At 37.0% G+C, this 12,522-nt stretch overlaps 1 protein-coding gene across 1 annotated transcript; it reads left to right on the top strand.

Annotated features, from left to right (window-relative positions):
• The first annotated feature begins 2,491 nt into the window (after positions 1-2,491).
• On the top strand, positions 2,492-11,843 carry LOC114568374 (class I histocompatibility antigen, F10 alpha chain). Its single transcript, XM_028597968.1, has 10 exons — positions 2,492-2,661; positions 3,636-3,902; positions 4,855-5,133; positions 5,456-5,758; positions 7,260-7,370; positions 7,594-7,611; positions 7,946-7,963; positions 8,834-8,884; positions 10,800-10,860; positions 10,939-11,843. The coding sequence occupies exons 1-10, from the start codon at positions 2,610-2,612 to the stop codon at positions 10,946-10,948; spliced, it is 1,170 nt and encodes a 389-aa protein (XP_028453769.1). The 5' UTR covers positions 2,492-2,609; the 3' UTR covers positions 10,949-11,843.
• The last annotated feature ends 679 nt before the right edge of the window (positions 11,844-12,522 follow it).

The raw sequence follows: 12,522 nt of genomic DNA, 5'->3' as shown, positions 1-12,522 counted from the left end.
GTTGCTGCCCAGTGGAGGAGCTCTAACACTGTTCCTGAATAGAAATCTGAAAGTATAATATATATACAGCAGAAATAGAAACAGCAGCGTTTGGCAGGGTGGCATAAGGAAGGAGTTAATCAAGTTGCATTCTGGGAATGTTCTTTGTGACTTAAAGCTTCTGTCTGTTACAGATAATTAGTGTTATCTGGAGGATTTTATGCAATTCATAGCCCCAAATCAAAACATTTATCTTCCTATATTCTTGTATCTTTTTTACATTTCCATTGAGTAAAATAATAAGGTCTGTCTTAAGAATCGACTATTGATGCCTAATTTGTCCTGAAGTGACTGCCAGGTCAGAGTGAAAGAGTGCTTGTGCATCTGCCTTTTCAAAACAACAAAGGAATAGACACAAAATGTCACTACACAGGTGTTCTCAGAGTGAAGGGTGTGGCATGCTGTGGGCATTTTAGGAACTGTACAAAACCACACAGCACTGTGTCTTGCAGAACTTTGCTATATTTTGTTCAGTGTAAAAAAGGGAACAATCAATTATGATTATGAACCTTAAAGAAAATGCTCTTTGATTCCTTATTCTGCTGTGAGAAACATTACAATTGCAGATAATGCTTTGAAACACACAATTACTCATTGCACTTTATAAGCAGGAAAAAATGACTCAAAGTTTAATTCAGACAGAAGCTTCACTGACAAATGAACAGATTAAATAGCGAAATTACACTACCGGTTGTTCATTTAATCACCAGTTCTTTCAGTCCAGTTATGTTTGTGTAAATTCTTTGTTCATATACTCCACCAGTGAAAAATATGGGAGCAGCTACTTATGTGCATGTAACCCTAACTTCTTTAATCTAGACAGAGAATTTGGGTGTATGTGGTGATCTTAATGGTGTTTTGGAGGCTAAAAACAGTATCTCTGAATATTTAAAAAAAAAAAAAATTGAACACAAATGATTGTCCACTGGTGAAGTTTAAACCTTCATATAGGCTACCAAATGGTCAACAGTGGATGCTCCTCCAACACTAACTCTAGCATCACACTGTCTGTCCTGACTGCAGCACTAAGTCAAATTTGCAGATACTTGTACTTAACTTGAGTATTTCCATTTATTTCTTCTCCTCCACTACATTTCAGAGGGAAATATTATACATTTGAACAGCTTTAGTTCATTTTCAGGTTAAGATTTTACATTTAAAAAACATATGTTTATAAAAATACAACACATTGTCAGAGATTAAACCTGTGGTTCAGAACCTTTTTTTGGCCTGTGACATCTTACAAAGAAGCATTGTCGAGTGGCTTTAACTTAATAACACGGCCAACATCATAGCACTTCTTCATCTCTTAACTTCTCAGATGGCTTAATTTAAATAACTGTTCAAGGCTCACAGAGATAAAAGTATCCAATGTTGCAGAAAAAAGAATTAGAGAAACGTCCAAAAAATACGATACAAACATGCAGCATAACTTTGTTTATTCTTTTCCCATCTCCCATTTATCATCCCAGGATCCCCCAGACTTATATTGTAACCCTATGGAGGGGGACCAACCTCTAGGTTGGGAACCACTGGATTAAAACTACTTACTCTACATTATAAAGTAGATAAACAAACTACACATGGGCCAGCTGCAACAGTGAAATGCTGCTTGCACATTAGTGATGCATCAGTACTAACAGACTTCAGAATCAGAAAAGGATTTAATTTTGTATTTTATATTTAGTAAGTAACACTTACAAGGACTTGGGCTTGGTGGTTGGCACATACATAAACATATCAAACACACAAATATGTACAATATAACTGTTTAACATTAAGAAAGAAGAGGCTGGGTTAGTGCACAATGTGCAACAATGATGATGCATGTGCAAAAGTTCAGAATATATACTTGAAATGTCATATATCAGTCACCAGGGCTATAGTGAATATAGTTTTGATATAATTTTGATTCTTTTAATTAAGTATAGCATCTAAGTTCTTCTTCCACCACTGCTGATCAGTTTTTTAAATTTAATTTCTTCAGCTTTGATTACTCCATAGGTGTGTTCAGAACAAGTTGCAACATGAAACCTAGTTTGTACAACTTTGTCTTGTCTAACTGTCTGGATAGCTTGGTACAGTGTATTATGGTCAGGGAAGTCCAAATGATCTGTAAAGATAAAGAACATCTGTAAACATGTCTATGGTGAAGTTACTGTAAATAACATTATGAAAGCATATCGTAACATAATTGTGTTACAGTTATATACTGTCTTTACAAAACCTACACTTATTTGATGAAGTCACATTGAGGTTTATTATGATTATTATCCCATTGTGGTTATGCATGTATGTGTACATACACCTTGTGCTGTTTGTCTCTTGTTCTTAGATAGTCTTCTGGCTTAAGTTTCACTTTCCACTACAAACCTCTTCTCTTTAACTCCACCCAGTAACTGATGACGTTCAACCAATGTTGAATTCCAAATGGTCAGAATCCAACTACTGCGCATGTTTTAGTCACCGAAGCTGTGGAAACCTGGTGGAAGCGAGTCATGATCGTGGGGAATGATTTCAAATAATTTTACGTTTATTTTGTCCATAGTCTATCACTTTATCAAACCATAATGTATGCTATTGTTATTTTACTGCTGCTCCACTTCCACGATACATCTGCGGGTAAGTTTAAAACGTTTTGTAGTTATAATAGGCTAAACTTTGAAGATACTGCGTTGGCTGATGTCGCGTTAAAGCGGAACTAATCAAGAACTAGTCTGTTTTGGGGTTGTTGTAGGCCTTGCGTTTCTGGACAAGTTAGTTTATTTAGATTAATTGAGATAGGCCTTCATTAATTTATAACTAATCATAAGCAATAAAATATTATACTCATATATTTAGAGCTTATTTTACAGATAGCCTAAATGTTGTTTACCTGATGTCTCTAACCATTATCTAACTATCAACAAGTCTGTTGGGGCAATAACAAAGAAAGATGGCAGCTTGCTTTTTATGAAGATTCATGGATATTACTCAATATGTATAATGTAATGAATATAAAAGTAATAGGCCTAATGAAATTCCAATGTCCAAACAGTTTCAGTCCTTTACAAAAATATCTATCATGTGTAAAGTGAAAAAAATAATGTTCTGTGACACTTTGATAAACAATAGTTAGGCTACTTTTAATGTTGTAATGTAATAATAATAATAATAATAATATAAACTGGTCCATTTATTAACTGTATATAATATTTATAGTTTGACTTAAGATGGAAAATACGCAGCTTGTATTTTTTTATTTGATCACATTTGAAGATAAAGCCCTGTTTTGACTTTAGATCTGTTCTAGTGTACATCTGTATATAAAAATACCTGACAATCACTCTGGAAGTAAGAGAAGGTTTTTATTCTTGTGTTTTAAACTTGTTGGGTGTTTATTGATTACATTAATGACAGATTATGCCTTTAAGAAAACAATTTTGTATTACAGACCGGTATTATACTACAGATATATTATCTGTAGTGGGTTCTCATTTTTTGTCCTTTATAGTGCTTTTATAGTAAATGTTGTAGTAAAACTCTTATAAATGGCTTATATTATTGTACAAATGGCATTTCTAAATCCTGATATCATTGTATTAACTGTTTTACAGTGACTCACTCTCTGAAGAATTTCTACACTGCGTCTTCTGGAGTCCCAAACTTCCCAGAGTTTGTGGTTGTTGGATTGGTTGATGGCGTTGAGATAACTCACTATGACAGTAACACCTGGAGAACAGAACCCAAACAGGACTGGATGAGCAGAGTCACAGAAAAGGATCCTCACTACTGGCACACGCAGACTGAGATCTTGAAGGGTCACCAGCAGACCTTCAAAGCCAACATTGAAGTTGCAAAGCAGCGCTTCAACCAAACTGGAGGTTTGTTTATGTTTCACTTTCTACTGATAAAATGTTGTTTATATTTTCATCCTTTTATTTTAGTTAACACTAACCCTAACACACACACACTCTCACACACACACACACACACACACACACACACACACACACACACACTATAAATGAAAAAAATGATTAGTTTAAGCCCTAATTACCTCAAATTACCTAAAACTACATATTAGATTAGTTTAACTCTGCTGTGACTGACCACCGTGTGTTGGTTCATCCTATCAAGCCAACATCTGCAGCTGGAAACAGCTTTTGGTTGTGCTGAATGATTGGCTGCTGGATGGACCAATCAGGACACACCGACTGCCTCCCAGTCTCCATAATGGTCCTAATGGTCTGGTCTTATTCTCACCAGTTGTAGTGAAACAGAGCTGAACAGGACACAGTGTCCTGGCGGAGCAACTGGAGTCTAGTGACTAATCCTGGAAAAAATGTATAAATGACTCATTCTTGATAAAAGGTAAAAGAGCTGTGTGCGTGCGCATATTTGAATAATGTCAGGCTGTAAACGGGTTCGGGCTGTCAATCAAAATGTACTTGTCGGGCTCGGAACGAATTGTGTCGGGCTCGGGCCTTGTCGGGTCATCTCGGGCCTTGTCAGGCCTTACTTTTTTTTAAGATTTTTTTTGGGAATTTCTAGCCTTTATTTTTGACAGGACAGCTGAAGACATGAAAGGGGAGAGAAAGGGGGAAGTCGGGCCTAACTTTTAAGGACAGATTGCAGCTCTAAACCAGAATCGCACTGAGTCCACCAAAATAAGTTAAAGGAGGTGTAGATCCTCTGTTTTGGTGTCTGTGGATCAGTGTTTCTCCGTGGTGAAAATGGGAAATCAGCTGATAAGAGATGACTCATTCTCTCTCTCTCTCTCTCTCTCTCTCTCTCTCTCTCTCTCTCTCTCTCTCTCTCTCTTCTCTCTCTCAGGTTCTCACATTGCCCAGTGGATGTACGGCTGTGAGTGGGACAATGAGACTGAAGAGGTTAATGGATTTATGCAGTCTGGTTATGATGGAGAAGACTTCATATCATTTGACCTGAAGACAGAGTCATGGATCGCTCCACAACAACAGGCTGTCATCACCAAACACAAGTTTGATCATAACGACGCTCAGACAGCACAGTATAAACACTACCTGACCCAGGAGTGTCCTGAGTGGGGGAAGAAGTATGTGGACTATGGGAGGAGCTCTTTGCTGAGAAGAGGTAGAATCACATGACCTGATGGAGTTTATTGTAATTTCCCTTGCGGGATTAATAAAGTGTAAATTATTATTATTTATTATTAGTTTCATAGACTCAACACTGTTGCTGAAACAGTATTTTTTTTTGTAAATTACACATCTGTTGATCTCTGTCACATTTGTTATTTTCCTTCTTTATCTCATTATGACTCTCTTCTTCCATTTGCTAAATGTGTGTTAAAGTGGAATGATAGTAATAATCCAAATACGTTTTTAAAAATCAATAAAATCTCTCTCTCTCTCTCTCTCTCTCTCTCTCTATCTCTCTCTCTCTCTCTCTGCAGATCTTCCCTCAGTGTCTCTCCTCCAGAAGTCTCCCTCCTCTCCAGTCAGCTGCCACGCTACAGGTTTCTACCCTGACAGAGCCATGATGTTCTGGAGGAAAGATGGAGAGGAGCTTCATGAGGACGTGGACCTCGGAGAGATCCTCCCCAACCACGATGGATCCTTCCAGATGAGTGTTGACCTGGACCTTTCATCAGTCCCAGCTGGAGACTGGAGGAGGTACGACTGTGTGTTTCAGCTCGCTGGTATGAAGAAAGACATCATCACCAGACTGTACAAAGCAGAGATCAGGACAAACAGAGGTAAGACTGGAATCAGGTGGAGATGGCTAACACAAATGTAATTTGTTCTGTAGTTAATGAATGTTTTGTGCTGTATACATCTTCATTCTTATGGGCTTTCTGATTTGAACTGATGGACACCCCAAAAGAATTACATTCATTCTCGCCATTTTAAGTAATTTTACTGTTTTTTCATCACACAATGGACGTCATGCAAGAAACACTTGTACAAACAGATTTATATGAGTGATTTAAGAGAATTGGTGGCTGTGGTAAAAATTCTAATATCTAGGTGAGATCTGAAATAAGGCTTCATTCAACCAAGTCTTTTAAGTATTTATTCTTTGCGCAAAGAAGGTTCAGTTCATCATGAGAGTCTGAGAGAATGAACCAAGAGTCTAGGAGAATCACTTGCTTATAAACCCTCTACAAGCTGACAGCAATGGGGAGGGGGTAAAATGAACAGCCCTTCTGACTATCAGTCCATCTGACCTCTGACCCCCAAATCTGTGACCAAAATGGGAGGTAGAGTAAAGCCAGTCTCTGCACTTTAGATGAACAGAAGAACATAAAGTTAGGCTATAAAGTTAGATCCATACATCAAATAGGGGTAACAAGTTCACACAGCTTAAAACTAAAAAACAAGTCAGTAGTAAGTAAGATATGTTAATAGACATATATGTGATTTTCCATTACAGTGGCATTCACCAATCTTTCTTCCAGACCATCATCTACTGTAGTCTATACTATTCTGTTGTCTAGAATATCTCTGTGACTGTCCCATGACCACCTCTCATATTAGTTAAGAACCGTTTTGCTTTAGAAAAACATTATTTAGCATCTCATTTTATATCATTCCCTTTTTATTTCTGTCCCACTGTACACAGCTGTACTGTTGATATTTACTAACTGCTTCAGGTCTTCTAATAGCACTACACTAACACTGCTACAGTTGTTGCTGGTTTAAACAGGAGGACTTGGAGCTATGTGGTGTGAAATTCTTCTTTTTACTCTATGGTAACATTTTGTGAATTACATTTTCTCACAAGTAGAGCGGAACAAATTGTATGGTGATTTTAGATGCATCAATTAATGATTAAATCTCATGAACACAAACATCCCCATAAACAACTTGTGTTCATCAAGCTAAAACAAGCCATTTACAAGAAATGTGTCCAGTTAAGAGAGTTGGTGATTTTGAACACTTGTATGAGCAAACCTCTTGGAAAACAAGTGAGAGAGATTTAGGATAAAAATACAAAAAAATTCTTGCATTAAGGCCATTGACTGGTTTATTTCTGCTGCTTTTTGCTTAGCTTAGCTTAGCTTAGCTTTGTTAATTTAAAAAAAAAAGAGCTGGTTTTGCTAAAGTTGTGTCTGTATTTCCAAATGATTACTTCTGCAGTTATATAATTATATTTGTAATATATATATTATATTTATATAATAATAAAACAATGAAAGATTTTACTGTAATATATTTTTACAGAGACACACTTTAAAAAAAAATTCTGTTCAACAGAGAAGCCCACTGATGTGACCATCATAATGATCTCTGCTGCAGTGGCAGTGGTTGTTCTCATTCTCGTCCTCATCGCTGTGATTGGATTCATCATTTACAAAAAGAAGAATGGTGAGAGAACCAAAGATTTACACATTTGACTTTTCCAGTTCTTCCTTGATGTTAGTCTTGAGTAAATGTTTATCCAGATTAAAAAGTGAAACGAAAGTGATGAAATAAAATCTAAACAGAAATGTAGAAGGGATTTTATCCAACTTGAGTGAGTAGGAGGAAAATCAGTATCCTTGCATTTGCACTTTGACAACTGAAATAATTTGTCTTTTCGTTTTTACAGACAAATTTGCTCAACCGTGTAAGTACAACTTGTTTTTATAATATAATATTGTTATTAGATAAGAGTTGATACTCATTCATTTTGCTAAATTGAAACAAGGGTTAGTTCAAGGCACACCAAAATCTGAAGCAGCTACCAGTGAACAGTATAAGCGCATCATGATAATATGACCGAAGCTTTATTAGGTTAAAGAGTATAGGAAGTATAGGAAAATAATTAAAGACCTTAACAGAACTGTAAAAGGTATTTGTAACCAGTGTAAGTGAGTTGTAGTGAATGTTAGATTTAGTGGAGAAGAGATGTTTTGTCATTTGCAACTTTGGCATCTAAAAATCATGTCTTTATATTTCAGCTAAATCCTATCAACAAGGTCAGTACAACTTGTTTTTATTGTATTAAAATATTTGTTCTCTGGATAGATGCGTGTGTGTATATATACATTGAGTGCAAAAGTTAAACTATTTTTGATTCCTAATTCACCAAAATTTAAAGCGACTATGCCAACCACACATTCAAGTAAGCCTATTTTTTCAGCTACTACTGTCAGTAACTGCCTTTATTCTGAAGTCAGACTGAAGTGAGAGAAAAGATTCTGTGTTTTCAACTCTCATGACATTGAACTACAGAAAACCCACATTTAAATTTAAAAGTCAAAACTAAACTAAAATAATCATGTAACACTTCAGTCAGTATAACCTTGGGTGGAGGTAGGAAAATAGCTATGTTGTTCATGCTATTTAAGAATGTAATGGTAATTATAATTGAATTTAATGACTGAAATTGTAATGATACAAAGAAAATGCCTCACCGCACAACGCTGCCCCAAGGGGGTTCAGCTGCACTCTCTCCCACCAACACACAGGCTCAGGGTTCAATTTCTGTCTGTACAAGGCTTACAGTGTAGGTGGAAAAAAAGCATTGCCACAAACATTGGACTACTGTGCAAATTCAGAAAACTTCAATTGATACACCAAATATTTTATAACCACACCAGCTGTATTAGTGATTTTGACATTGACAAAAACCATAAAAATGTAGTTTGTTTTTTTCGAAGTGATGTTTAGTGGGGGAAAAGTGTTGTCCTGAGTTACATGAGTAATAACATAGATTTGTAACATTTGTATAGAGAATGTCATGATTCAAAGGTCTTTGGTTTCTAACGGTCACCCCAGAGCAGTTCAGCTGGTGTAGTTGAAGTAGTGTTGCCTTGTCACTGTTTTGTTTTGTTCTGTTTTTGTAGACAAGAAGACTTCACCTGACATTCCTCGTACAAGAACATTGAGCAACACAGGTTCATATCTGTCTGTCTGTCTGTCTGTCTGTCTGTCTGTCTTTATGTAGACATCTATCTAATAAATGTGTATATGTGTGTGTGTGTGTGTGTGTGTGTGTGTGTGTGTGTGTGTGTGTGTGTGTGTGTGTGTGTGTGTGTGTGTGTGTGTGTGTGTGTACGTGTGTGTGCCGTTCATCCCATCTATTTCACACTTGCTTTCCTGGGTACCCAATGAACTTGGGGTCTGGAATTTGGAGCAATTTGGACAGCTGGCTCTTCCGTGTCTACCCTTCACAATAAAGCTCCATGTTAAATTCACCCAGCATTTCGCTAAGAGGAAACTCAATAAAAAAACCTATTTCTACCCTTCACAAACCCATCCTTCACCTAACCCTAACGCTGGGTTTCCACAGGCAGCGTTTTTCAACTGAAACTCCGCTGTCTCGGTCACTATCAGCAGATTTCAAGCGGAATTGTGTCACCACAACATGATGCCGACCGTGAACACGTTTTGCAGACAATGAGTTGTTGGTGTGGATATATGTTTTCTCTCAGTTTATATCTGGCCTAACACAACTGTTTGGTAAGTGTTCTACTCTAGTCACACACTTTGCTGCTTAAAAAGTTGTGTTTAGTTTGAATAATGTCATATCACTAGCAACAAGCTAGTTGTCATTGCAACATTGCTAACATTACTACACAGTTTGCCTGTATAGCATGTGTGTATACACGGTAGAATATATTGGAAGGCACATTTGCAAGTCTGCCCTCTCATTGGCTCTTCACTTGGAGTCAACTTTGGTAGAGCGGGGAGAGCGGTGAACATCCGGGCACTTTTCTCGCCGTCAGCGGATTTTGCTCTTACCGCTTTTCTCATAGGGAAGAATTGAACCGCTTAGCTCTGCCGTTATTTCAGCTGCCTGTGGAAACCCAACGTAAAAGCCCAGCTTAAATTCACTCTGACCATTTTGCTTGGAGGAAACTCAATCAAAAGGGTTTTTTGATGACTCTAGATCATTTAGACACTATATCGTATTAGGTTGCTTGGAGCTGTAAATTTACCACTTCCTTCTCACTCAACCCTGGGTCCGGTTGTTCAAGTGTGCTGCTAACTTATAACACTAATAACATTACTGCCAGCAAAATACCCCTGCGAATCAAATCCATACTTCAACGTTAACACTCAAGCCACTAAGCCCGTTTGGAAATTAACACCTCTGCTGAAGTGTTAAATTTGTTAACGAAAGGCTATATCACGAGACAGCACCGCAGACATTAAACACTGACTCTGGCGATATCAACATGCAATATCGTTAACGAAAAAGACAACACTAAAATGTAGTTAAAGAAAAACCCTTTACTTGCCTTGCCTTCCACCTTTTCCCCCCTCTCTCTCTCTCTCTCTCTCTCTCTCTCTCCCTCTCCCCCCGCACACGCACACACTCACAGTCCGGAGCCAAAGCTGACTCTGTTTGTCCGACTCTGTACTCAGTCCGGTTCTGGTGGTTGATTAATGCAGATATTTGTTGATTGGCTCTCATTACGGGCAGGTTTGGGTGGTGCATGGCGCACCGTCCTAAGTCCATGAGGCAAATGTCTGTGATTACTCCACATTTTAATTGGGATTTTTCTTGACTAAATTCTGAATCTGCCACGTCTGTCAGGTAAATATGGCAGTACAATGTTTTTCTCTAAATTAGGAGTACACTGTAAGTCAGTAGTAGGCCATACAGTGTGGTTGCTAAGTGGTTTGGGGGCCTTCTCTAAGTAATTTAGCGGTACAATGGTTCTGGAGAAAGCTTCAAGCAGCAATACCACAATCTGCTCGTTCCAGACAGGCACATTTTGAATGGACACTGTACTAGTAATTATCAAATCCATTTCTGTCCTTCATGATTATTGTTAAAATGATTTTGTGTTTTGTTTTTCTCAGAGTCAGAGGATTCTTCAAGTGCTTCTTCTACAGTAAACAGCTACACAGAATTGCTCAAAAGGTAACTAATGGCTCTGTCTGTCTGAAATATCACCTGTATTAATGTACGTGAGAACTTACTATTTAATTGTCTGGGCAGTGGCCAGTGAAAGTGTGAAGAGGAGCATGAAGTCCACTTTGTAAGAAATTGGCAACATCAACAAAGTTTCTACACGATCTGTAATCCATACAGAAGGGCCACCTCACCAGCAAAATGGACGGAATTTCACTTATTTTATGTGGTTAAAAAAAGTGCAGTGCAGTGAGGTTTTAAAGCTACAATAATCCATATTTGTGTGGCAAAAACGTATCAAATGACAATGTGTAATGTGAAAGGTGTTACCTTTCACATTACACATTGTCACCAAGAATTAACATCAGTTCATGTTTATGGATAAATTCTGAACCGGAAAAAGGAGTGGTGCCACCACATTCAAAATTCGCAAAGTGACAGATTTGGGGTTGGGAATTTAATAGTAGAGGCTCATCGATTGGAATACAGAGAAAACAAATGTGAAAAATGAGTTGACAAATACAAATCACAAATATTCCAGAACATCAAGTGAGGATGATTATTTTTAAAGAGAAGTAAAACATGATAATAAAAACAATGAAAGCATCACAGCACTCATCCTACATACATAATAAAGAATTGTGTGTTCATCTAAAATAATCCACCATAGTTACAGTTTGATACTTCAGCTGTCAGGCTTTTCTGGTTCAATCAATATTGATAACACAAATGCAAATATACACATATGGAAACACAAATGTACACGCACATACATTCCATCTCCATACATCCACTCTTAGGGTGTGGCAGCGATATGATGATATATAAACCTTGAGATAACAGATATTTGTAGAGTTTTCTTTACTATTTCTAGTGAGAAAGTCATCCTTTGGTTCTCTGGTTGGGTCAGATCACCGGGGGCAACACTGCAAACAGAACACTAAATTTCTCACCCCTCTGCGCACACACACACACACACACACACACACACACACACAAAATAAAAACATCAGTACATTTGTTTTCCAGTTGTGTAAATAGTTTGTTTGTATATTTCTTTAAAATTGAAGATCTTGTTAATATCTATCTTTTGATCTGTTTTAAAACGTGGTATTTTTATTTTAGCTGAGATTCTAAAAGGGTTGTGGGATGTTTTTGGGCTTCTTGGCTCACGGATAGAAATGTTCTTAAAAATATTTTCTGCTAGTATTTTGAGAAAAATGTTTTCTCTCTTTGTTTTGTAAACATAAAGAAATGTAAGTGATACGTTTTGAATTAAGTAGCCTTGCTATTTTGTTTCATTTTCTATTGGTGTTTTGATTTTCAATAAAGTGCTCAATACTCAAAATGTCTGTCGTTTTGTAATTCCACAAACACATCTATGACTGTAGCTACAATTATATGAATATTGCCTGAATATTCACTATTGTCAAAGAGACTAAATTAATGTTTCTCTGACCTGTAGATGGTTAACTAAAGAGAGGGGGAATAAAAAATGATTTGGGGCACTTACGATTCTTTACAAAATTTCACATGACAAGATAACAAATGGGATGGTTTTGTTTGTTTCAGATCATTTTCTGAGTTTGTGATTGGTTTGTGTAGTAACCATGAATAATAATGTCTCAGATAAAGAAGTTAGAACAAAAGATCTGAGTTTTCTTATTATAC

Source organism: Perca flavescens, chromosome 14 (genome assembly GCF_004354835.1).
Source record: "Perca flavescens isolate YP-PL-M2 chromosome 14, PFLA_1.0, whole genome shotgun sequence".
In the NCBI taxonomy this organism is placed as follows: domain Eukaryota; kingdom Metazoa; phylum Chordata; class Actinopteri; order Perciformes; family Percidae; genus Perca; species Perca flavescens.
The sequence above is the reverse complement of the archived record's forward strand: the minus strand, read 5'-3'. Positions and strand labels throughout refer to the sequence as shown.